Source organism: Coregonus clupeaformis, chromosome 29 (assembly GCF_020615455.1).
Source record: "Coregonus clupeaformis isolate EN_2021a chromosome 29, ASM2061545v1, whole genome shotgun sequence".
In the NCBI taxonomy this organism is placed as follows: domain Eukaryota; kingdom Metazoa; phylum Chordata; class Actinopteri; order Salmoniformes; family Salmonidae; genus Coregonus; species Coregonus clupeaformis.
Window position 1 is genome coordinate 56,251,754 of NC_059220.1, and position 25,662 is coordinate 56,277,415.

Below are 25,662 nucleotides of genomic sequence, written 5' to 3' on the forward strand. Positions count from 1 at the left end.
CTCTTAGAAATAATGGTGCTATCTACAACCTGAAAGGGTTCTTCGGCTGTCCCCATAGGAGAACCCTTTGAAGAACCCTTTTTGGTTCCAGGTAGAAACCTTTTGGTTCCAGATAAAACCCTTTTGGGTTTCATGTAGAACCCTTTCCACAGGGTTCTACCTGGAACCAAAAAGGGTTATCGTATGGGGACAGCCGAATAACTATTTTCTCTAAGAGTGTACAAGACCCAAACGTTGGGCTGCTTGATTATTCCAAGGATCAGACTGAACCATGGAAACTGCCTTGAGTGAGCTAGTTTCCGCTCTCTACGGTGTCCATTTAGGATTTCAGCTGTGTTTTCATTTTTTAGCATTAGTGATGAGTGAATATACATGAAATATGTGCTTGGCCCCTAATAAAAATGTCAACTCAGAGAATTGTGGCTGTAAGTGTCATTCTCAGTGTCTCTGCTAATCCTGTCTCAGTGTGAGCGGGCCTCTTATTGATAGAGAGCATCACATGTCACATTAGGCTTATTACCAGCAGGAGTTTCAGGACAGACATGGATGAGGATTGAAGCTCTCCATCTCACCCCACTGCTCTCCCTCCAACATAACAAACACATCTCTCATGACTTGTTGTTTAAGCCCATTAAATGACTATTTCCACTGAGGCTTCTTAACTCACACAACCAAGGATATGATATTATTACATTATAATACTACATGCTCTCTCTCCATTTCTGTTTTTCTCTGTATTGTTCTACCCCCCTTCTGTCCTTCTGTCTCTCTCCTTCTCTCACTCTGTCGTATATGTAAAAAAAAACTTTCAGTTATGTAGCTTGGAAATAATATTTTGTATGTTGAAACCATGTTTGTTCACCAAAACTCCTTTGTTGAGCAGATGTGACTAGAGCAGTAATCCTCCCATGTTGTGTTTGGCTGTGTAGTCTTGCTGAGCCAATCACACCAAAACAATGCTGTCTTCACACAGACATTAAAAAACATGATATGGAGGATAAAATGTGAACAAATCAATTAGTATCTCCACCGCTCCCACCAGGAGACATCTGTAGGCCCAGGGGATGTGTGTGTGGTGACAGATTCAGTGTATGTGTGTGTGTATATTTGCGTGCTCATGCGTGTGTATGTTTATCCTCTGTGCTGGGCTGATGCAGACAGCAGGTGGTTTCCTCAGACAGAATGTGAAGCTCCCCACAAGCAGCATGACACCTCCCAGATGAAGTAAGGCCTGCAGAATACCCATGTGTCCTGCTTTCTTCCATCTCACTTCAAACACACACACACACACACACACACACACACAAACACACACACACATATGGCTGCACATACACTCTTTCTCACACTTCTATTTCACACCTGCCTGCCCACTCCTGTGTTCATAGCCACTGTGCACCTGCAAATAAAACAAATATTTTACATTCATTTTATCCCGCTCCCTAAGCCCACAGTACTTCCAAATCCACCCATGCCCACTTGCCCAGACACACTCCGGTGCACTGTACACTCAACTAACACATACATTCACACACACACTCGCGTGCACGCACACACACACACTAGCGGCCCATACACACACGTTCCAACATATTCCTCTCAGCATGGTCACTGTCATAAAAGACTCCACATTTTCTCTTTATCTTTCAGATTTTCATGTTAATTTAACACAGAGAGTGCAGGGGGCCGGGTAGAAAAGTTATCCACCGTAGTAGGCAGATGCGTAGTGACTATTATGACCATTCTGTCTGTCTTTCACTGGAACATCCTTCAAAATGGCGCTGTCATCCTATTGTGCCTGGCAAATGCTCAGGCGAGCACATGACGATATGGCCACTGTCGTCTTATCCCCTAATGTTGTTGCCGTCCTGCTGTTGGAGATGCTCTTACTGTATGTTGTCTTATTTCCTTTTAATTTGCTCTGATATTGTTGATCCCCTGCCGAGGTGGAGCAACAGTGACAGTCTAGTCACTGCATGTCGCCAGGCCCTCGTCAAGCCGGCTGGCCCATAAATGTGACTAACAAGAATTATATATATTCTGACAGAGGCCCCCAAATAGAATTGAATTAACATTTTGAGACCGGCAGGAAATAGTGAATATTAGCAGATACATTACATATAATGGGCTCTATACCTGAGGCCCTGCCAAACCCATATTATCCTCAGCAGACTGTACACCTCATCTCCATATTACTGTATAGCTAAATGGTTAGCCATAGTTAAAATGATCCCACAGTCCAGGTATCTAGCCAGTCCAAAATGACCATCAAATGTTTATGATTGACCCCCACCTCTACTAAGGACTACTAAACTCATGGTTACCAACCATCAATACCAGAAGTACAATCAGACATCAGCCTAAGCCTTCTGCAAGAAGTCCTCTGCTTTATATTCCCCTGCTGTGCCATTACTGCACATCCCCATAGCCACCCTGTGGTATGAGAACTCATGTACATGTACAGCATAATGATGACCTCTGGAATCCTAAACTCATTTATTAGCATATATCCTCCCTCTTACATGATAATCAGGCTCATTTATTTACATAAATCTCCTTTACGTCATCAAAAAACAGCATCATATCCCATAATTATCACATCCACTTCCATATCCCTGATCTGATGATGAGTGATCAGTCTATTTCTCCACCTGGCTGGCTACCTGAGCAGTTGTCATTATCTCTCTCTGTGATCTCTCTTATTCTCTCCTCCAGTCAGTCAGCCATTACAGTGACGGAAAGAAGCATTCTGACATTTTTGAGTGATGTCTTAATTACATTGAACTTTTGGTTCAACAACAACAGAGAGGAACCAGTGACTGGAGTAGTGGATATATATGTCCCTGAAGAGGCTGTATTTATTCTAGAGACATTCTCCCCTCTTGTAATAAATTACATTTAAAAAAGGATGGTTTCTTTTGTGTTACACAATAGGTTATGTAATAATTGAAATGCCAATAACATTTCCATGTGAGTCACAATATGATGTTGTGTTATCAGGGGTGTTATGATACAGTGCCTTGCAAAAGTATTCATCCCCCTTGGCGTTTTTCCTATTTTGTTGCATTACAACTAGTAATTAAATGAAATTTTATTTGGAATTCATGTAATGGACATACACAAAATAGCTCTCCAAACAGGTCAGGGACAAAGTTGTGGAGAAGTACAGATCAGGGTTGGGTTATAAAACAATATCCGAAACTTTGAACATCCCACGGAGCACCATTAAATCCAATATTAAATGATGGAAAGAATATGGCACCACAACAAACCTGCCAAGAGAGGGCCACCCACCAAAACTCACGGACCAGGCAAGGAGGGCATTAATCAGAGAGGCAACAAAGAGACCAAAGATAACCTTGAAGGAGCTGCAAAGCTCCACAGCGGAGATTGGAGTATCTGTCCATAGGACCACTTTAAGCCGTACACTCCACAGAGCTGGGCTTTATGGAAGACTGGTCAGAAAAAAGCCATTGCTTAAAGAAAAAAATAAGCAAACACATTTTGTGTTCGCCAAAAGGCATGTGGGAGACTCCCCAAACATATGGAAGAAGGTACTCTCGTCAGATGAGACTAAAATTGAGCTTTTTGGCCATCAAGGAAAATGTCTGGCGCAAACCCAACACCTCTCATCACCCCGAGAACACCATCCCCACAGTGAAGCAAAAATCCCAGTGGCTAGATGTGCCAGGCTTATAGAGACATACCCCAAGATACTTGCAGCTGTAATTGCTGCAAAATGTGGCTCTACAAAGGATTGACTTTGGGGGGGTGAATAGTTATGCACGCTCAAGTTTTCAGTTTTTTTGTCTTATTTGTTGTTTGTTTCACAAAAAAATGTATTTTGCATCTTCAAAGTGGTAGGCATGTTGTGTAAATCAGATCATACAAACCCCCCAAAAAATCCATTTTAATTCCAGGTTGTAAGGCAACAAAATAGGAAAAATGCCAAGGGGGGTGAATACTTTCGCAAGCCACTGTATGTGCACTATTAATAGTGTTCAGACTGCAATGAGAGCATTATTGTACAGTTTTGTATAGGAGCTACCATCAGAAACTGCAAATAATTCTGCACTGTGACGGTTGTCATGGCTGTAGTATGAAACAATGTGAATGGAATAAGTTGAAGGACACCATGTCATTCCATGGGTGCGTGTGGTGATAATTTCACATGACCCATGTATGACCTCTTGTCTGAACAGTGATGAGATAAAGTGACACTATTAAAGGATGTACACTTTATATACAAAAGTATCTGGACACCCTTTCGAATTAGTGGATTTGGCTATTTCAGCCACACACGTTGCTGACAGGTGTATAAAATTGAGCACACAGCCATTCAATCTCCGTAGACACACATTGGCAGTAGAATGGCCTTACTGAAAAGCTCAGTGACTTTCAACATGGCACCGTCATAGGATGCCACCTTTCCAACAAGTCAGTTCGTCAAATCGTCTGTCCTCGGTTGCAACACTCACTACCGAGTTCCAAACTGCCTCTGGAAGCAACGTCAGCACAAGAAGTGTTTTATCGGGATCTTTATGAAATGGGTTTCCATGGCTGAGCTGCCGCACACAAGCCTAAGATCACCATGCGTAATGCCAAGCGTCGGCCGGAGTGGACGAATCTGGCTATGGCGGATGCCAGGAGAACGCTACCTGCCCCAATTCATAGTGCCAACTGTAAAGTTTGGTGGAGGAGGCATAATGGTCTGGGGCTGTTTTTCATGATTTGGGCTAGCTCTTAGTTCCAGTGAAGGGAAATCTTAATGCTACAGCATACAATGACATCCTAGATGATTCTTACATTTACATTTAAGTCATTTAGCAGACGCTCTTATCCAGAGCTACTTACAAATTGGTGCATTCACCCTATAGCCAGTGGGGGGGGTAGAAGGATTACTTCATCCTATCCCAGGTATTCCTTAAAGAGGTGGGGTTTCAAATGTCTCCGGAAGGTGGTGAGTGACTCCGCTGTCCTGGCGTCGTGAGGGAGCTTGTTCCACCATTGGGGTGCCAGAGCAGCGAACAGTTTTGACTGGGCTGGGCGGGAACTATGCTTCCGCAGAGGAAGGGGAGCCAGCAGGCCAGAGGTGGATGAACGCAATGCCCTCGTTTGGGTGTAGGGACTGATCAGAGCCTGAAGGTACGGAGGTGCCGTTCCCCTCACTGCTCCATAGGCAAGCACCATGGTCTTGTAACGGATGCGAGCTTCAACTGGAAGCCAATCAGTGCCTGATTCTGTGCTTCCAACTTTGTGGCAACAGTTTGGGGAAGGCCCTTTCCTGTTTCGACATTACAATGCCCCCCTGCACAAAGCGAGGTCCATACAGAAATTTTGTCGAGATCGGTGTGGAAGAACTTGACTGGCCTGCACAGAGCCCTGACCTCGACCTGGAACGCTTACTGCGAGGCTGGCCTGATCGCCCAACATCAGTGCCTGACCTCACTAATGCTCTTGTGGCTGAATGGAAGCCTCGTAGCAATGTTTCAACATCTAGTGGAAAGCCTTCCCAGAAAAGTAGAGGCTGTTATAGCAGCAAAGGGGGGACCAACTCCATATTAATACCCATGATTTTGGAATGATATGTTAGACGAGCAGGTGTCCACATACTTTTGGTCATGTGGTGTATGTGTCTTAAATACACAGTCTGTGAGAACGCTTGCTCCCTCGCTCCACTAGACAGGTGATTGATGGATGGATGGATGGATGGATGAATGGATGGATAGAGTGAAAGTGGGGTGAAAGAGTGATAATGGCAGGTGAGGGGACTGGAAGAGACAGGTGGATGGACACGTAGGTGGGCCAGGACTGGCAGGCTGCTGCCAAGCCTCTAGAACCTCCCTCCACTGCTCTCCGCCACCACCCAGTCTACCAGATATACCAATAAAATCCTGTATTTTCTGTGCTCCCTCTCAGCATTACCCACTCTGCTCTCTGCCTAAACACACAGCCATTTACTGGCTTTTAAAAACCTACTATCCAAATGTTCTGTGAGGATCTGAAGAGCTCTCTGCAGGAAATAACAATTATTCTTAATGCATTTCCAAAAAACACGAAGCCCTTATTTTATGTTATTCCACCCAAAAAACTCTCTCTGACCCTTTCTATGTTTGTGTGGAGGTTCTTTATAATTCGATTTTCTGGGTAATAGCTTTTTTTCTGTGCAGATAAAGACAAAAGTGAATGACGCCGTCTTCTGCTAATGATGTTAATTGTCATTAAAGTTGAACTTGAGCTTTGTCCTTCTCTTCTCTGTTGTCTGTCAGGTTGTCCATATTGGAGCCCAGGAGGGGGGGGAGAAGGGATGCGTGCCTGGCTTCCAGTTGAAGGAGTACCAGGTGGAGTACAATGGAGGTTTCCAGAAGAACCATCCTCTCACACAAGGTGAGTGAGAGACCTGATACCATCCTGACATATGGAGGATTAGAGCAAGTCAAGCAGGTGCACAACACTTCAGATACAAATGTCTTTCATTACTGATATCCATCTTTCCTTTACTGTCTCACTCATGGACACACATACACACATGCATGCACGCACGGACATACGCGCACACACATTTTCATGCAGACTGTAGCTCTACAGTTGCTCATTGTCTAGCTCCTAGCGTCAGGCGGTTTCCCCTGGGGTTGTAGAAGAGGTGATTCTGTGTGGGCTGGCTGTTATGTTCCCAACATTCAGTATAATTCATGTACATTCTTATTAAAAACAGGAAATAAAAGCAATGGCTTCCAAACACAACAACAAAATGTTTCTGTGCTTATGAATTATTCTCCTTGATTGTGTGATGTTTACAAAAGCTTGCTAAGCGATCCTCACCCGTAGGCTGCCGTGAGTTGTGGTGGCTTTAACTGAGAAACACTCTGCTGTTGAGGGAAAAAAACACATCACCCGGACAGTCAACCCGATTTACATTTTAAGTGTTGCGCAGGAATTTGCTCAATATCTCTGAACTAACATTGTGATCGAGAGGTCTCAATCAGTGGTCCTCTGTAGCTCAATTGGTAGAGCATGGCGCTTGTAATGCCAGGGTAGTGGGTTTGATCCCCGGGACCACCCATACGTAAAAATGTATGCACACATGACTGTAAGTCGCTTTGGATAAAAGCGACTGCTAAATATTATATATATTATATTATATTATATTATCATCCTCAGTACCAATAGAGCTGTTTTACAGAATGGTAGAATGAAGGGAATTCTTTACAGAAGTCTATTTGATCTCAGTGGATTTACAAACAAACCCATAAAGATGGAATTGAGAGGAGTCAGTGAGTTCATGACCAAGGTCATCACCATGGAGACAGCAGTTATATTGAGTCTGTGGGGAGGAGGCCTGGTCATCTTGACAGTGTTTCTGTATGGCCTCCACAGAGCCCTGTACTGGGAGATCCCTCCCTTTCTTCTTCCAACAGCCCCTCTCATAACTGTCACAATTCACTGGTCCTCCGCTCCTCTGGGATCGGCAGTAATGTCTGCCTGCTGGTCTCCATCTCCAGTGGGATTTCCAGTCATGTCTGTTCGCTAGCTTCCTGCTGCTCAGTGAGATGAGTTATGGCTGCTTGCTTGTCTTCTAGTTCTCTGAGAGTGACAGGGATGTCAACAGGTTACACAGCAGCCTGAGTGTGAAGTGTTGTGTTTCTTCTCAGCAGCAATAAAAGATTGCAATGTTGAGAATTTGTAATTAAAGTGGAACTGACAGCGTTTTAACAACTTTGCAGATATGAAACAAACAGACAATCGTAATATCAGTCAAAAGTATCACATTCCCAGTTTGTGCTACAGGTTTTAAAAATAGGTTATATTTGACTCAAAATTCCATGATGTAGAGTAAGTCATTGTTGGCAGAATAGATGGATGCAGTTCAATGCATGCTTAATATAGATAATTCACCAATACGTTTCTTGGCAATCCAACACATATTGTTATCAGGTTGTAAATCACGGCTGGCCTAGTACATTGTTTGCTGCCTCCAGCCATTCGAGATACACTGTTTCAGTTTCAATGACTCAATATTTTGAAAACAGACAAATGTAGCTAAGGCTGGGAAGGTCAATAAAATTAAACTAGTGTCGTGACGTGACTTATTTTAATGTATGACTGTTATTTATCGAATCAACTAACTATGTTTAATTGTCACTCGATTTAAATTAATCATGTAACAATTAACTCATTAGGAATTTGGGGTACCACTGAAGAAGTTGATTAATGAGTTACCATCTCCCGAATTAAACTCTTAGATATATATGTTATATATCGCTAACAGTCACTTATTAAATAATTACCTCTTATCAGTCTCATTCTGAACGTAGCATAATCCTTGAACCTGCAAGAACCCTAACCTTATTGATGAATCAGCAATACACAAATTGGCTCAATTATTTATTTACTAACTAACTCAATAACAATTCCAGAATACATAAAACACTAACATTATACAGTAAATACAGTCTAGTGGACTAACAAAACAGGACAGTTTGGTTATAACACGATGGTGGATTCAGAGAGGGGGGGGGGGGGAAGGAAGAGACAAAGGAATTCACCTATCGGACATTTCTTAGCTATACTCACGGAAATACAAATGCTTAGCACCCGCTCATTCAGATTAGAAATGCAACATGTATTGACGTGTAGCTGTCCTCGATAGTTGAGTTGATGATGTCGGACTCTGGTTTGCCCACCAGAGATCCCAATGTCCTTGGTAGAGTTTCTGGTCATAGTGGTGGTTAGAATAGATACTTCAGATGTACCAATGGTTGTCTGAGACGGATTGTCCTTCCCGACTCGTGTCTTTAGTGAAAGTTCTCTAGACGACTATACATGCCAGCTGCAGACTGAGATGATAAAGTCTACTGTGTTGTTTTTTTCTTCACCTTGTGTAAAGGTTGAGAGTTTCAGAGTTTCTCCATTTCAAACGTATGGACTACCGTCTCATGTTTTCTGGTCTTTCTGGTCTAACCATTTTGTAACGTTTAGCTCACGCTTCACGTCTGCTGGTCTGCTTAATCATTTAAAGCCGTGGGGCTTCCTGGTCTTCTTGGTCTAACCATTTTAAGCCGTGTAGCTTCAGCTTCACACTTCCTGGTCTGGTAGAAATTCAGCCATTTGCAACATCCGGCTTACACCGTAATCTGCTTGGTCTGAGGTGAATTTCGTCAGGAGGGGTTATATACTTAAGTAGAAAAGGGGGCATTTCATCATGTTTGTGCTCATCTGGGTGTGGCCACTGACTGAGAACAAATCAATATGGAAAACAATCATCTCATCTAGAATGCTAAAATCACATTTTTATCTTCACAAAAGGATAATTATACTTAATCATTCGTTTTATACAACAATTAGATGCAAACCTCATAACTGGGAAGTGTACACCCCCAGAGATACAGTTATGTTGTTCCACCGTCTTTAATGACATCACAACATAGTAACGCATTTTACATTATTGTTCTTTATGTCCCCACCGACCATTTCCCACATTCTTTGAAGTAGGAATATTGTTTCACTATCCACCTTTGGATGTTGGAGTCTTGGTGGGAAGACTTCCTTTGTTCCACAGCTAAATTCTCTCTCCCAATACTGCATGGTACGGAAAAGAACGTTTCTGCAAGGAATTTACGACCGGTCATAAAACTGGTTCCCAGGAGAGTGGGTGTTCAAACCTTTGCCTAGCTGGCATCTTTGATCCTCAGCCCATGAGGGCAAGTCATGACACTAGCAAGGGCACTGATCACAAGTCTGTCATAACGTGGCTAATAGGCTAGCATATCTATTTATGTAGATATTTATTTAGCAAGCTAAAAACACAGAGCCTAATGTTAGCTAGCTAGCTGCTGAGAAGATGTCATGTCATTGGACGAATGGGTGAGTGTCCAACTTTTTCCCGCATATCATTTCTTGGTGGCTACAGCTAGAGATGCAGGTGTCATCTGGTTAGCTAGTAAGAAATGTGAATCACTTTGCTAGCTAGCTATGCTGAACTTCAACAACTTATCCACAGTTAGCATATCTCTTAGTTGTCAATCAAATGTATTTGGCATCAATCAAATGGGCGGGCAGGCAGACAAGTTCACATTCAGTTGTCAAAACGTGGGTTTGGACAAGCATGCATTGGCAGGCAAGCTGCAGAAGGGCGAATAGGCTACTATTCCCCATCGTTTATTAGTGCAATTTTGGGTTTAAAAAAACAACACACATTGAATATCCCTTCGAGCATGGTGAAGTTAGTAATTACACTTTGGATGGTGTATCAATAAACGCAGTCACTACAAAGATACAGGCGTCCTTCCTAACTCAGTTGCCGGAGATGAAGGAAATTGCTCAGGGATTTCACCATGAGGCCAATGGTGACTTTAAAACAGTTACATAGTTTAATGGCTGTCATAGGAGAAAACTGAGTATAGATCAACAACATTGTAGTTACTCCACAATACTAACCTGTGAAAAATAGGAAGCCTGTACAGAATAAAAAATATTCCAGAACATGCATTCTGTTCAGTCCATGCAACTTATTATGTGACTTGTTAAGCAAATGTTTACTCCTGAACTTATTTAGGCTCGCCATAACAAAGGGGTTGAATAATTAAGACTCAATACATTTAAGCTTTTCATTTGTAATTAATTCGTAAACATGTCTTAAAACATAATTCCACTTTGACATTATGGGGTATTGTGTCTAGCCCAGTGACACAAAATCTCAATTTAATGCATTTTAAATTCAGGCTGTAACACAACAAAATGTGGAAAAGGTCAAGGGGTGTGAATACTTTTTGAAGGCACTGGAGTTGCTTACCAAGACGACATTGAATTTTCCTGAGCAGCCTAGTTACAGTTTGACCTAAATCAGTGTGAAAAACTATGGCAAGACTTGAAAATGGCTGTCTAGTAATGATCAATGTCGTAGAAATATTTGACAAAAAAATTGTCAACTCAAAAATATCTCTCAAGAGACTGGAGCTTGTGAATTCAGAAATTATACTTTATTATTGCGTAACAAAGCCGAGCCACTCCATGGAACGGCTGTCTCTCTTTGGCTTAGAGATCTCTTATATACAAACACAAATGCACAGTCATGTATACATAGCTTACAAAGCTACTCCCCTTAAGATCACTGATTTAACATCTTTAACTGCCACGCCACTATTATCTTTGAAAGTCCAATAACACATGTTGTTTACTCCAAAAGGCCATGGGCGCTTTTGCCTCTTTCCCTTATCTCATTATATTGGTGGCATGGCTCAGACACTTTAAAAAATAAAATACATACATTCATCAAAGCATGTTTACACATTGTATTGACTATATTCCTTATTTAGACATGCATTTGGACTTATAAAATGTAAATCATGTTTACTATATTTTATCTTTGACATTTCCCAACATTTTCCTTAATGATACATAGAATATTACCATATAATCCCCCCTTTGGGACATTCCAACAATGTCCCAAATAATACAAAGATTAATTTTAAAATGAATGTAAGCATGCACATTTACTTATTCTTATCCTTGCCATATGTGGTTACTTTTCATATGCATATATTTAAACCAATATATATTCCTCATTGTTTGACCCATCCTGATGAGTACCCAGAGCCCAGTCAGGTATTGGATACAAGTTTGGAAGGTTTTCCTCTAAATTAACCTCCAAGTTTTTCTATTAGGCTTTGTAACCATGGTAGGCCCATCCACCCCCAGGAACAACTTCATACAAACATTCAGGACTCCCAAATTCCCAAAATTTTCCATATTCATTTACCTACTGTCCTGGAGCTCCCTGAACTGGGTGTATTTATTCATAAACATTGCTCCCCACTTTTGTTTAGTTCACCTACTCAGGATGACCTAACTTTTTTACCTGATTGACCCTGCCTATATTTGGCATCACCACAACACAGGATAATGCCTCACCTACCCGAGCAGACCTCTAACAATGAATTCCTCATTAGAGCGGTAACCGTAGGTCCCAAATTTAGCTAGCCACCTGCCCGTTCAGCTCTCTGGAGCGCTAATTTTAGCTCTCCAAAGCGGTATCCACAGGATTTCTATTTATTTAGCCCCCTAGGTGATACACTTCCTCGACACACCTGGACTTTTACTACGCTTTCCTAAGCGACCTGTAAATTCTTCCCTTCTTCTCTGATTCACTTCCTCGACACAGAAAAGAAGCAGTATTGCACAGGATTTCGCCTACCTAAGCAGCCTATAAACGATACACTTCCTCGACACGTTTATAGCGGTATTCGTAGGACTTAACATGTTATTGTCTGATCGCTCAACCAGATGGACAACCGCCCGTGCCGAAATGACCCAGACAGAGCGATCAGCAGGATGAATCAAATGAATCAAATCAATTGAACAGACGGTTCAGACGAACAACAGAGTGACATCGACATGTATTCTTAAATTCAAAAGCTCCCAGTCTCTAATTTTCTGGTTCTTAAATTTGGAGAGACCTACTTGGTATTTCTGCAGCTGATGCCGTGCCCCGGATCGAACCACACAAACGTTTATACTATATAAGTAAGAACTTGGCTTACCTTTTAAAAGCGTCCACTTTTGTTTGTATGGTCCGTCCAAGCCGTTTCATAACTGCAGATGTACACTGTCTCTGGACCCTTTTTTTCAACTCCTGGCTAGCTCGCCAAATATGTCGTAGAAATATTTTACTAAAAAATAGTCAACTCAAAAATATATCTCAAGAGAATCCAGAAATTAGACTTTATTATTGCGTAACAAAGCTGAGCCACTCCATGGAACGGCTGTCTCTCTTTGGCTTAGAGGTCTCTTATATACACACACAAATGCACAGTCATGTATACATAGCTTACAAAGCTACTCCCCTTAAGATCACTGATTAACATCTTTAACTTCCACGCCACTATTATCTTTGAAAGTCCAATAACACATGTTGTTTACTCCAAAAGGCCATGGGCGCTTTTGCCTCTTTCCCTTATGTCATTATATTGGTGGCATGGCTCAGACACTTTTAAAAATAAAATACATACATTCATCAAAGCATGTTTACACATTGTATTGACTATATTCCTTATTTAGACATGCATCTGGACTTATAAAATGTAAATCATGTTTACTATATTTTATCTTTGACATTTCCCATCATTTTCCTTAATGATACATAAAATATTACCATATCAACAACCAACTTGACAGAGCTTGAAGAATTATTCCAAAAATAATGTGCAAATATTGTCCTATTGTAAAGTGTAGCCTAATGGCCAAAAAGGGCAAACTTGCAATGTATTCGAGGCTTAAGTCCTCTAAAGTTTTACATTTCTAACTCAATATCACAGACCTAATTTGACTTTACAAAAAATGCATCAACCCCTACAAATATGTCAATTTATTATAATCCACATAATAGTACAAACAAAATGAGTTGTAGCGAGAGGAGAGAGGCTGCGTATGCTAAAGATGATCAGAAAGAATGTGTCTTTAACCCTGCATTATAGTATAACTTATTTTGAATGACAGCCATGAATGATTGAGTCACTGTCACGACTTCCTCCGAAGTTGCCTCCTCTCCTTGTTCGGGCAGGCTTCGGCATTTGTCGTCACCGGCCTTCAAGCCACTGCCGCTCCTCATCTCATCATTCCATTTGTTTTGTCTTGTTTATTACAGACACCTGGTTCATATCCCCTCATCAGTACTGGTATAAGTGTTCCCTCTGCCCCCTTGTCTTTGTGTGTGATTGTTTATTGTAGAGGGTAGAGAAGCTCGGTGGAGCTCCGTGTATTTTGTAGTGCCGGGATATTTCCCTGTGTGCCCTGTTATTTCCAGTGCGCCTGTTTTGCGCACTGGAGTGTTTTGACGCATTTCTGCGTAACTTTGTGTTTTGGAATAAATCCTGTTATTCTGTGATTTACCCTCCTGCGCCTGCCTCCTTCGAAATCACCCATCACAGTCACTCAGCTTTATGCTGCCAAATATAGCTTTATGCTGCAAAATAGCTTTCTAAATGGCCATGCCTTAACAAATAAATAGTAACTTTGCCGTTGGTTTCTGAGTTTGTTCACTTTATCCCTGACATCAGCTCTTTCACTCAGCCAGGCAAGCAAAAGCAGTATTATCGCTTTTCACACTTTACGTTAGTGTGACAAAGCATAAATACCGGTAATCAATTAGTAACAAATTAATCTGGCCTATGTGTGAAAAATCCCCCTCAAATACCGTAAGTGAATGCCTCTGTGTGTCTACAGAGAACACTGGTTAAGGCCTATAATTTTTTATTGAAAACATTCAGCAAATCAACCTTATAATAGGTAAGGATTTATATATCCAATAGAAAGAACAATCTAAAGTATTTGTTCATCAACATACTGGAGAGCTCTTCTTTGTCTACATCCATTCAGCATCATTCACAGCCTCTTAAGCTTTAGCCCCACCCATCTCTTTAAGGAGACACATGTGAGGCTATGTACTAAACAACCAAAGATTTCAAGGCTAAAGGCTGGCTTATACTACGGGCGTGTTCGTAAATGTAATCTGGAGTGGCAGACTGTGCTCTGGGCATTCGTAAACTCAGAGCGTTGTCAGATTGTCCGTTCGTAAATTCAGAGCGTTTCGCTCTTAGAGAGTTCAAAGCGCACACTGGACGCTCTGGCCAAAGAGTAGGGTTGATCCGAGCGTTCTGACCTAACAACAGCAGTCAAGCATCCAAGCTAACTGGCTAACGTTGGCTAGCTTCTTCCAGACATAAATGAGAGAACAGCTCACTCTGAACGTTTTACTCGCCCTAGCAGAGATGGTTAGGCTGTTTTTATGTTATCCAGAGCGTTGGTGACTGCAACTGTGCTGCTGGCAACAATTTAATTACGCTTTTTTTGCCAACGTTTACTGACACTGGCCATATTTAACAGGTGTTGAGCGTTCGTAAATTCGTCAGTTATTCTGCGCTCTGGCACACTTAGACAAGAGTGCTCTGAAATCAGGGTAGAATTTACCAGGTATGTTTACATTTACATTTACGTCATTTAGCAGACGCTCTTATCCAGAGTGACTTACAGTTAGTGCATACATTATTTAATTTTTTCATACTGGCCCCCCGTGGGAATCGAACCCACAACCCTGGCGTTGCAAACACCATGCTCTACCAACTGAGCTACCTCCCTGCCGGCCATTCCCTCCCCTACCCTGGACGACGCTGGGCCAATTGTGCGCCGCCCCATTGGTCTCCCGGTTGCGGCCGGCTACGACAGAGCCTGGATTCAAACCAGGATCTCTAGTGGCACAGCTAGCACTGCGATGCAGTGCCTTAGACCACTGCGCCACTCGGGAGATGTGTCTAGCTAGCTATGTCTATCGACAGTTGTTGCATTGACATCATAAATATTCAATTGAAATAGTTACTTGCATAGTGGAATCTTTTGTTTAGACATGTAGCTAGCTAGCTAAACAATTAACAATAATCCCAACTCATAACATTACTACCCTGCATGAATTTGCAGGTAGCTAACCAACCAGGTTCAATGTTAACTAGCTAACATTAGGCTATAACTAGCAATGCAAATGGCTCTGAGATACAAATAATATTACTACACAAATTATACACGTAACTTTAGCTAGCTAGCCAGCCAGCTAACGTTAGCTAGCTAGCTAACAGTACACTTTAACTTGAAATGAAAACTAATTTATGACTAAATTAGAAACGTGTAATATCTGAAAATGTATCTAGCTAGACTCTCTTACCCATATACATGGATGGATGCTTCTCCCTCTCTGTCACGGATGCTATGGTTGCCCTTAGTTTGACGATGTAATCCGGAGACAGGCGTTTTATACAACAGCCTTCTGTGTGTTCTCTTTCCGACCTTATCTGCATATTTGCAATCAAACGCCAACATTTTCTCCATCTCCTTAGCTATCATACTCTAATTCCACTGATTTCAAAACTCGGTACTCCAGAAAGTGGAGAGCAACACTTATGCAGTTCTACTATGTGATATATTTTTTAAAAGCCAGGATAGGAAGGATTACCTACACATACTGACCAGCTCGTATTATAGACAGAAGTGGTCTACATGGCAGACCAATCCGAACTCATCTCTCGGCATGTCCATCCCACTCATTATCTCAGCCAATCATGGCTAGTGGGAAGGTTGCTGTCTTTTTCTATGGCTAAATCAACTATGCTCGTAATCTAACCATTTTATTCGTATTTACAGATGGCATACCAGTTTGATATTAAGGCACATGAAAGTTCACATGTTCCAGAAGGCATTTCTGGCCAAAAACGCATTATAATAAATAAATAAAAGTTTACGTTCAAATGGCGCTCCTGTGAAGTAGTGACGCGCGACATAAGATTTTTCAAATAGCTTACTGTGAGGAACTATAGTTTTCATATATTATCATTTGCAATGGATGTTAAAAAACACTTTCCTACATTTCCGTACAGCAGGCCAGGTAGTTCTATGCGTTCTCAGGTGCGTGCGCTCCCTCAACATTATCATGACAGAGAAACCAGACACATTCTCATTGCTAACATGGAGCACTCCAAACAAAAGACAATGAACAAATTGACAAATCTCGTAAATTACGGTTATGAAATAAACCAAAACTTGTTTCTCACAAGTGTATCAGGTTGTGAACTCTGCAAACAACGTTTCCACTCCGAGAATGAGGTAAATGACTGTAATTAATACATGCATTAACATCTATTTAATAAACACCCCTCCCCTTCTTCTTGTCTAATACCCTTTACAGACAGACTTTACGGTTGCCATGAGCAACACTCGCCTTAATTTAGCTAACATTTCCACAGCCTAATTGTTGCCTAATCAATAGCCAAACAGAGATTCAGTGAAAATAAAAATCGGACATTGATTGATTTATCAAGACGAGTCTCCACGCTTGTCTCAAAGCAGCGCGAAACGAGGCTGAAAAAGTTGAACACACGTGGGTAGGCTACTGCTTCAAATGTATTATAACAATTGGATGACTTGGGGGTTTCAGTAAACAACCATTTGATGCAATCAATTGCATTAGCCTACTTTATTCCAATGTTTTTGTGATCAAATATGCCCTCTGGTGGTTAAAATTAGTATTAAAGGCAAGCACTGCGACACACCGAAGATTATCACAGCATACTGCACTCTATACTGCCTTATTACGCAACTTTTAAATGAGGAACATCTGTATGTGTGCAAAGCTCTTTGAGACTTACCCAGAAAGACTCACAGCTGTAATCGCTGCCAACGATGATTCTAACATGTATTGACTCAGGGGTGTGAATACTTATGTAAATTAGATATTTCTGTATTTCATTTTCAATACATTTCACAACAAATTCTAAAAACATGTTTTCACTTTGTCATTATGGGGTATTGTGTGTAGATGGGTGACAAAAATAAATATTTAATCCATTTTGAATTCAGGCTGTAACACAACAAAATGTAGAATAAGCCAAGGGGTATGAATACTTTCTGAAGGCACTGTACAAGCTGAAAAAGTTTTAGTGGGTTTATCTACTGTTCCCTCATTAGATTTGAGCTCATCTCACTCTTGCTAACATTAATTGTTGATCTTGTTGTTTTTGATGTGCATAACCAGGGGCGCAACTTTGGTTTTAGAAGTGGGGGGGCATCACTTAATTTTATTTATTTTATTTATCCAGTCGGATAAACACTCCAAACAGCCTACCCGACTGTTCGGAGGCGTCCGCATGGTCCTAAAGCACCCGTACCTCGTTTTGTATCACATTCCAATTATAAAACTGGGGGGGACAAAAATGCAATTTCAGAATGTGGGGGGACATGTCTGTGTGGAGAGAGAGCCTACCTTTTCATGGTTGTTTGAACAATAGGACTGTAAAGTTCCCAAATGTATGAGGACTCCCCTGGTATTTACATATTTGCAGAAATTCATTCAGGTGTATTATGTGGATTTTGGTGAATGCTTTCTGATGATCTAAAGTTGTGCTATTGCTACTGCCTGCAAACACACAGTCCAGTTCAAAGTGAATGATGGCATGCCCATGTGGCAAATGGCTTATTTGCATATAGGCCTACTGTAGCTCTGATTGGCTATGGCGCACCAGTCTGTGTAGAGTCCGGTCCTGGACAAGACTGACACGCTTTTATTAGGTTTTATTTACTGCAGTTTCTATTAATTGTCCAAATGAACAGCCGCTTTCCCACTCTATATTGCTATAGAATTTTCACAAATGTCTTACTCTAAAATAAAAAAGGTGTCATATTCTTCCTAGGGGTGTATGTATATGAACAGATTATAATAGGACTTGATGTTGCTTAAACGCTGTCAGTTCCACTTAAAGATTGAATTAGTCTCTTTAGTGATAAATCAAGTGATAAATTAGTGTGGCGTGTGTATGTACATGCAGTCACAGCCTGACATTTAATTCATGACTGAAAGGTCATGGTTTATAGTGGCATTTGACTATAGAACACACTTCTGAACTGGCACTGCAGAGAGAGTGCTGCTTTTTCAGAACAGCAATACATATTTTATATTCTCTACTGTAAAATGACAACTCTTTGCCCTAGTTTTGTCTTTCAATATTTGTATTTCATTCTGCTTGAGTGGGAGAAGCATTGAGGCATTTTGTCATCTTGAGGTCCAGCGATCCGCGCACAGTGAGACAGAGCTTAGTTCTGTTTTAGTGCACCACTCTGGGAGAACAGTAAACTTCCATTACCTTGAATATGCTCCTGTCAGCAGAAACACAACACACCATGGGGGGTTAGCTCACAAACATTTCCTCACACACACAAGCAGATAGTCTACTTCACAACACACCTTCCCCCGAGACACACATACTTGTGCACGCATGTTCAATGAAAAAAAGCTTTGACACACAGCTTTCTCTTGTCTAAAATATATTCTAGCCCAGTTGGAGGAGATGCACTGTTGCTGAAATAGTTTATTAAGAAGATAAAGAGTTTGTATGCTGGGCTATAGCATAAACATGCAGACTGCAGGGAATCAAGGATAGAGGGATGCAGTTAGATTCATTAGACACTGCAGCACAAAGCAGACTGAGCCCCTGTGAGCTGCAGGTAGGCTGTGTAGTGAGGCTGTGCAGTGAGCCAGTCAGCCAGCCAGCGAGACACTGACTCAGCCTGGGTGCTGGCTTTGCAGGTGACACATGCAGATTTATTTAAATCGGCCCAGCTTCACTCCTGTCCCTCGCCCGTATTCAGGCAGGGTAGTCTTGTAATTACCAGGATAGGGGCGGTCTGGAGGGGGTAGCTACCTTTTTGGAAGGCCTAGGTCAAGGACATCCATCTTTCTAATGGGTGCTGTTAGAAACCAGGCAGCAACCAACAGACACACAGCCACATTCATGCTCAAGTACCATTACTTCCAGATGGACAGGACCTAATCACATGAATAATTGATGGCAGAAATGAAAATGAAAATCCATAAGCAAATGTACAGAGAGCAGGTGGCGTGAATACAGATTAAGTTATCCCCGCCCCTGTCCCATCCCGCCCCTGTCCCGCCCCTGTGCCCAGGTGACTGATGAAGTGATGATAAGCATACACACACGAGCAGACGTCCTCGGAATAGCTCAATCTAAGATACTATAAAACACATTGTTCCAGACTCATTTTGCTTCTGGTATAGTAGGCAGCTTTCAGCTTTCTGTCAGACTCTAAACTAGTTGGACGCAGAAAGGTTCAGTGTCTTGAACCTAAATGAACTGACTTAAATGTTATGTGAGGCCAGCATATTCTTTGAATTCTTCAGCGTATTCTTTGAAGGCATAGTTAACCTTTTCTCACGGTAAGCTTGGTCTGAAAGGCAAAACTCAAAATGAAAATAATTTGCTTTTAAATGGAAAAAGTTATAGAGTCCCTTTAATAGAATAGACTTTGAGGAGTTCAATCAGGTATGTTAGTTTTAGTGCTGGAGTTTTAGAGTTGGACAGATTGGAAATGTATGTCTCCTCTGTTTGGTAATGAATACAAAATTAAATGTAGCTCAATTTATGAAAACCCAATGAAATTGATCCTGTAATCTCTCTGAGCACACTCTCACCAACTCAACATGAGCTACAGTATCAGTAAGGCATTATACCTCGCTGAAATAAAATGTGACAGTACAAAAACTAACTTTATTCTGATACAGAACACCACTACCAACGGGATTTAGAATATCACTTTCAAACACATCCCCAGAAAATCACAAACCAAAGGCAGCCGCTCACATTTCTACCAATTTCGACTTCTCAGCACTGAAATACTTCAGGCAGCACTGCAATAAAAATCACTTTAACTGTGCCAGAACTAAAGTTGGAGTTCAAGTTGAAAGTGTAACTTTCTCACCAGTTGATGTCTCACAGAGAAAAACAATGAAGAAGAGATGTATCACTTACAATGGCATCTCATAAAGTTGTGCTCATTGCTTCATATACAGTACATAATTGCAATGCAGTTATTGAGGTTGTTGAACCTTCCCTTCCAGCATTATACTAGGTAGAGCCACACCTCCATTAGCTTTATGAGGGACTGTTCCTATGCATAATGGACAGTGGAGGATAGAGGATAGAGCCCTCTCCTTACTGGCTCTGAGCCCATGGCTTATTAACTGTATTGAGCTCATAAGACCTCCTCTCTGGCAGGATCCCTGTCTCTTGCCTGTGTTCACTCTGACTTGATCATCGGGCCAATTTAAAAGTACTTTGATTCTGGTATAGCCTACTGGTTTTAGATACATTTGATACATGTAACATGCTCTCTCATCTGTTTTATTTTTACTTCTTGAGGTTCTGCTTCAAGATTTGAGTTTACATGATAAAGTACTCTGTCCTTGTGCTCCAGGCACACACTCACACACACACACACACACACACACACACACACACACACACACACACACACACACACACACACACACACACACAAATGGAAGCTTTCAAGATTTGTTCAGTTGATAAGCGCACCCAACCTTGAGACCTATTCACCCCCAACAAAATCCTCTATCATGTTGAATATTAAAGAGAACATTTACGATTTATATTCTGTCTATTTTTCCCTGCACATAACTTCAGCTGCATTCCCATACAGTGCATGTATACTTTGTTGGTGGCGCTGGAAGTAGTCATTTTTCAATACTATGTTTGCATTGCCTCATGCTGCATTTGTCAACTTGACGGTTAATTTGAAGGACCTTCAAAATAGGAGTTGTTTGCCACAAAGCCAACTGTTTTTTTTTAAGGTTTGCTTTGTAAATAGTCTATAAGTGTCACGCCCTGGCTCTGGGGACTATGTTATGTTGAGCCAGGGTGTGTAAGTCTATGTTTAATTTTCTATGTTGGTCTGAGGGACTCCCAATCAGAGGCAACGAGTGTCAGCTGGGTGTCTCTGATTGGGAGCCATATTTAACTGTTTGTCTTGCACTTTGTGTTTTGTGGTTTCTTGTTCCTTTCGGTTTGTGTATCGAAGGACTTCACGTTTCGTTCTTTGTTTTGATCGTGTGATCTAGTCAATAAATATAAATATGTTCACCCGCAACGCTGCGCCTTGGTCCTCTCTGTTCGACGAACGTGACAGAAGAAACCACCTTAACCAGACCAAGCAGCGTGTTCAGGAGCCATCGCTGGCAGATCTCCGTGGCAACCTCGACTGGATCAAGCAGCGTGACGAGGGAGAGAGGATGGACGTGGGAGGAGATGATTGCGAGTCTGGCAAGAGGGAGGAGAGACCCCCAGGAAATTTTTAGGGGGGCTCACGACGTCGGGCCAGCAGGTGTACGGGTTAGAGCGGTGCAAAGCGTTGGCAGAGAAGGCCGCCAGGTTAGGGGGCCACTGGGCACAGAGGAGAGGGAAAGTGTGGAGGCACGGCGAGAGGTACTGGGGTGTGTTACCAGTCCGGTCCGGCCCGTTCCTGATCCCTGCGTGGGGCCAGTGGTGTGTGTCCCCAGTACGGTCCGGCCTGTTCCTGCCATTCCCACCAAGTCAGTGGTGCGCGTCGTCAGCCCAGCCCGGCCTGTTCCTGCCATTCCCACCAAGTCAGTGGTGCGCGTCGTCAGCCCGGCCCGGCCTGTTCCTGCCATTCCCACCAAGTCAGTGGTGCGCGTCGTCAGCCCAGCCCGGCCTGTTCCTGCCATTCCCACCAAGTCAGTGGTGTGCGTCGACAGCCCAGCCCGGCCTGTCCCTGCTCCACGCACAAAGCCTACGGTGTGCGTCGACAGCCCAGCCCGGCCCGTTCCTGCTCTCCGCACCAAGTCTGTGGTGCGCGTCGCCAGCCCAGTCCGGCCCATCCAAGCTTCCCGCACCAAGCCAGTGGTGTGCGTCGTCAGTCCGGCACGGCCCGTTCCTGCTCTCCGCACCAAGTCTGTGGTGCGCGTCGCCAGCCCAGTCCGGCCCATCCAAGCTTCCCGCACCAAGCCAGTGGTGTGCGTCGTCAGCCCTGTCCGGCCCGTTCCTGCTCTCCGCACCAAGTCTGTGGTGCGCGTCGCCAGCCCGGTCCGGCCCGTCCAAGCTCCCCGCACCGGGTCAGTGGTGCGCGTCGTCAGCCCGGTCCGGCTCATTCCTGCTCCCCGCACCAAGTCAGGGGTGCGCTTCGTCAGCCCGGTCCGCCCGTTCCTCCTCCACGCATCAAGCCAGGGGTGTGCGTCGTCAGTCCAGCACAACCCGTGCCTGGGGTCATGTCCGAGCCGGATCCGCCGCCGAGGCGGAGTGCCCACCCGGTCCCTCCCCCTGTTGTGGTTGTTTGGCGCGCCGGAGTCCGCGCCTTTGGGGGTACTGTCACGCCCTGGCTCTGGGGACTATGTTATGTTGAGCCAGGGTGTGTAAGTCTATGTTTAATTTTCTATGTTGGTCTGAGGGACTCCCAATCAGAGGCAACAAGTGTCAGCTGGGTGTCTCTGATTGGGAGCCATATTTAACTGTTTGTCTTGCACTTTGTGTTTTGTGGTTTCTTGTTCCTTTCGGTTTGTGTATCGAAGGACTTCACGTTTCGTTCTTTGTTTTGATCGTGTGATCTAGTCAATAAATATAAATATGTTCACCCGCAACGCTGCGCCTTGGTCCTCTCTGTTCGACGAGCGTGACAATAAGTCTATCGATCAACCTTTTACTAGACCGCTAGTGTCATAGTAAAGTCCATAGCTGTTAGTGTAACCTGCATACAGTGAGGGAAAAAAGTATTTGATCCCCTGCTGATTTTGTACGTTTGCCCACTGACAAAGAAATGATCAGTCTATAATTTTAATGGTAGGTTTATTTGAATAGTGAGAGACAGAATAACAACAACAAAAATCCAGAAAAACTCATGTCAAAAATGTTATAAATTGATTTGCATTTTAATGGGGGAAATAAGTATTTGACACCCTCTCAATCAGAAAGATTTCTGGCTCCCAGGTGTCTTTTATACAGGTAACGAGCTGAGATTAGGAGCACACTCTTAAATGGAGTGCTCCTAATCTCGGCTTGTTACCTGTATAAAAGACACCTGTCCACAGAAGCAATCAATCAATCGGATTCCAAACTCTCCACCATGGCCAAGACCAAAGAGCTCTCCAAGGATGTCAGGGACAAGATTGTAGACCTACACAAGGCTGGAATGGGCTACAAGACCATCGCCAAGCAGTTTGGTGAGAAGGTGACAACAGTTTGTGCGATTATTCGCAAATGGAAGAAACACAAAATAACTGTCAATCTCCCTCGGCCTGGGGCTCCATGCAAGATCTCACCTCGTGGAGTTGCAATGATAATGAGAACGGTGAGGAATCCGCCCAGAACTACACAGGAGGATCTTGTCAATGATCTCAAGGCAGCTGGGACCATAGTCACCAAGAAAACAATTGGTAACACACTACGCCGTGAAGGACTGAAATCCTGCAGCAACCGCAAGGTCCCCCTGCTCAAGAAAGCACATATACAGGCCCGTCTGAAGTTTGCCAATGAACATCTGAATGATTCAGAGGAGAACTGGGTGAAAGTGTTGTGGTCAGATGAGACCAAAATTGAGCTCTTTGGCATCAACTCAACTCGCCGTGTTTGGAGGAGGAGGAATGCTGCCTATGACCCCAAGAACACCATCCCCACTGTCAAACATTGAGGTGGAAACATTATGCTTTGGGTGTGTTTTTCTGCTAAGGGAACAGGACAACTTCACCGCATCAAAGGGAAGATGGACGGGGCCATGTACCGTCAAATCTTGGGTGAGAACCTCCTTCCCTCAGCCAGGGCATTGAAAATGGGTCGTGGATGGGTATTCCAGCATGACAATGACCCAAAACACACAGCCAAAGCAACAAAGGAGTGGCTCAAGAAGAAGCACAGTAAGGTCCTGGAGTGGCCTAGCCAGTCTCCAGACCTTAATCCCATAGAAAATCTGTGGAGGGAGCTGAAGGTTCGAGTTGCCCAAACGTCAGCCTCGAAACCTTAATGACTTGGAGAAGATCTGCAAAGAGGAGTGGAACAAAATCCCTCCTGAGATGGGTGCAAACCTGGTGGCCAACTACAAGAAACGTCTGACCTCTGTGATTGCCAACAAATGTTTTGCCACCAAGTACTAAGTCATGTTTTGCAGAGGGGTCAAATACTTATTTCCCTCATTAAAATGCAAATCAATTTATAACATTTTTGACATGCATTTTTCTGGATTTTTATGTTGTTATTCTGTCTCTTACTGTTCAAATAAACCTACCATTAAAATTATAGACTGATCATGTCTTTGTCACTGGGCAAACATACAAAATCAGCAGGGGATCAAATACTTTTTTCCCTCACTGTATATATACAAAGGTATGTGGACACCTCTTCAAATTAGTGGATTCGGCTTTTTCAGCCACACCCGTTGCTGACAGGTGTATAAAATCGATTACACAGCCATGCAATCTCCATAGACAAACATTGGCAGTAGAATGGCCTGACTGAAGAGCTCAGTGACTTTCAACATGGCACCGTCATAGGATGCCACCTTTCCAACAAGTCTGCAGGGGATCAAATACTTTTTTCCCTCACTGTATCTGAACTCTCCTACTGTTGCTCTGCTTTCTAACTCCAGGTGATATCTGAAGGACATGGTTGACTTGAGGACTGGGGTTCCCAGTGTTTTCTGCATGGCAGCATTCATATTCAGATCATGCCACTCTCATGGCTGTAGTAATTTTGCTACATTAATCACTTGCCTCTTTTCCAGCAGGACCCACTGCCTCTTTTCCGGTGTATTTTTAATTGACTATAAATCAGGTGTGCTTTTGACAAACGACAGTAATTACAAAGGCCATTATGGTGAGAGCGAGTGTTTCCCTCAGAAAAAAAGGTTTCGGAGGGGAGTGATCCTGTTGTGTTTGAATGGGTACAACCAGGCTAGGATCCTCCATGGCACTTGACCCTCTCCCTACTAAGGCACACTGACCTACTGAGGCACAGTGACCCGGGGCGGGACTGTTATGTGGGGCAGGAAGTGAGGGACTCTGCTGAGGGAGAGAGAAGGTTGGGAGGAAGAGAAGAGAGAGGGAGCAGGAAGAGATGTATACATTACTGTACTATGGTGGAGAGGGAGCAGGGAAGTGTTGTTATTGAGTGTGGGGGATTTTTCCATCTCTCCGCCGTGCTGCCACACCTGCAGCTAGCTGAGAGCGGGCACCATTGGCTGGTGAGAGACACAGCCTGAGTGCCTGGCCAAAGAGAGCATCCGGAGCACAGGGCCAACCATGCCAGGATC

The 25,662-nt window shown here is 43.1% G+C and overlaps 1 protein-coding gene across 1 annotated transcript in view; it reads left to right on the forward strand.

Moving 5' to 3' along the window:
• LOC121576676 (cadherin-13-like) overlaps window positions 1-25,662 on the forward strand; it is a 670,880-nt gene that overhangs the window by 156,246 nt on the left and 488,972 nt on the right. The window contains exon 2 of the mRNA XM_041890029.2: window positions 6,270-6,387. Coding sequence (XP_041745963.1) covers window positions 6,270-6,387 — 118 coding nt within the window. The remainder of the gene's footprint in view (window positions 1-6,269; window positions 6,388-25,662) is intronic.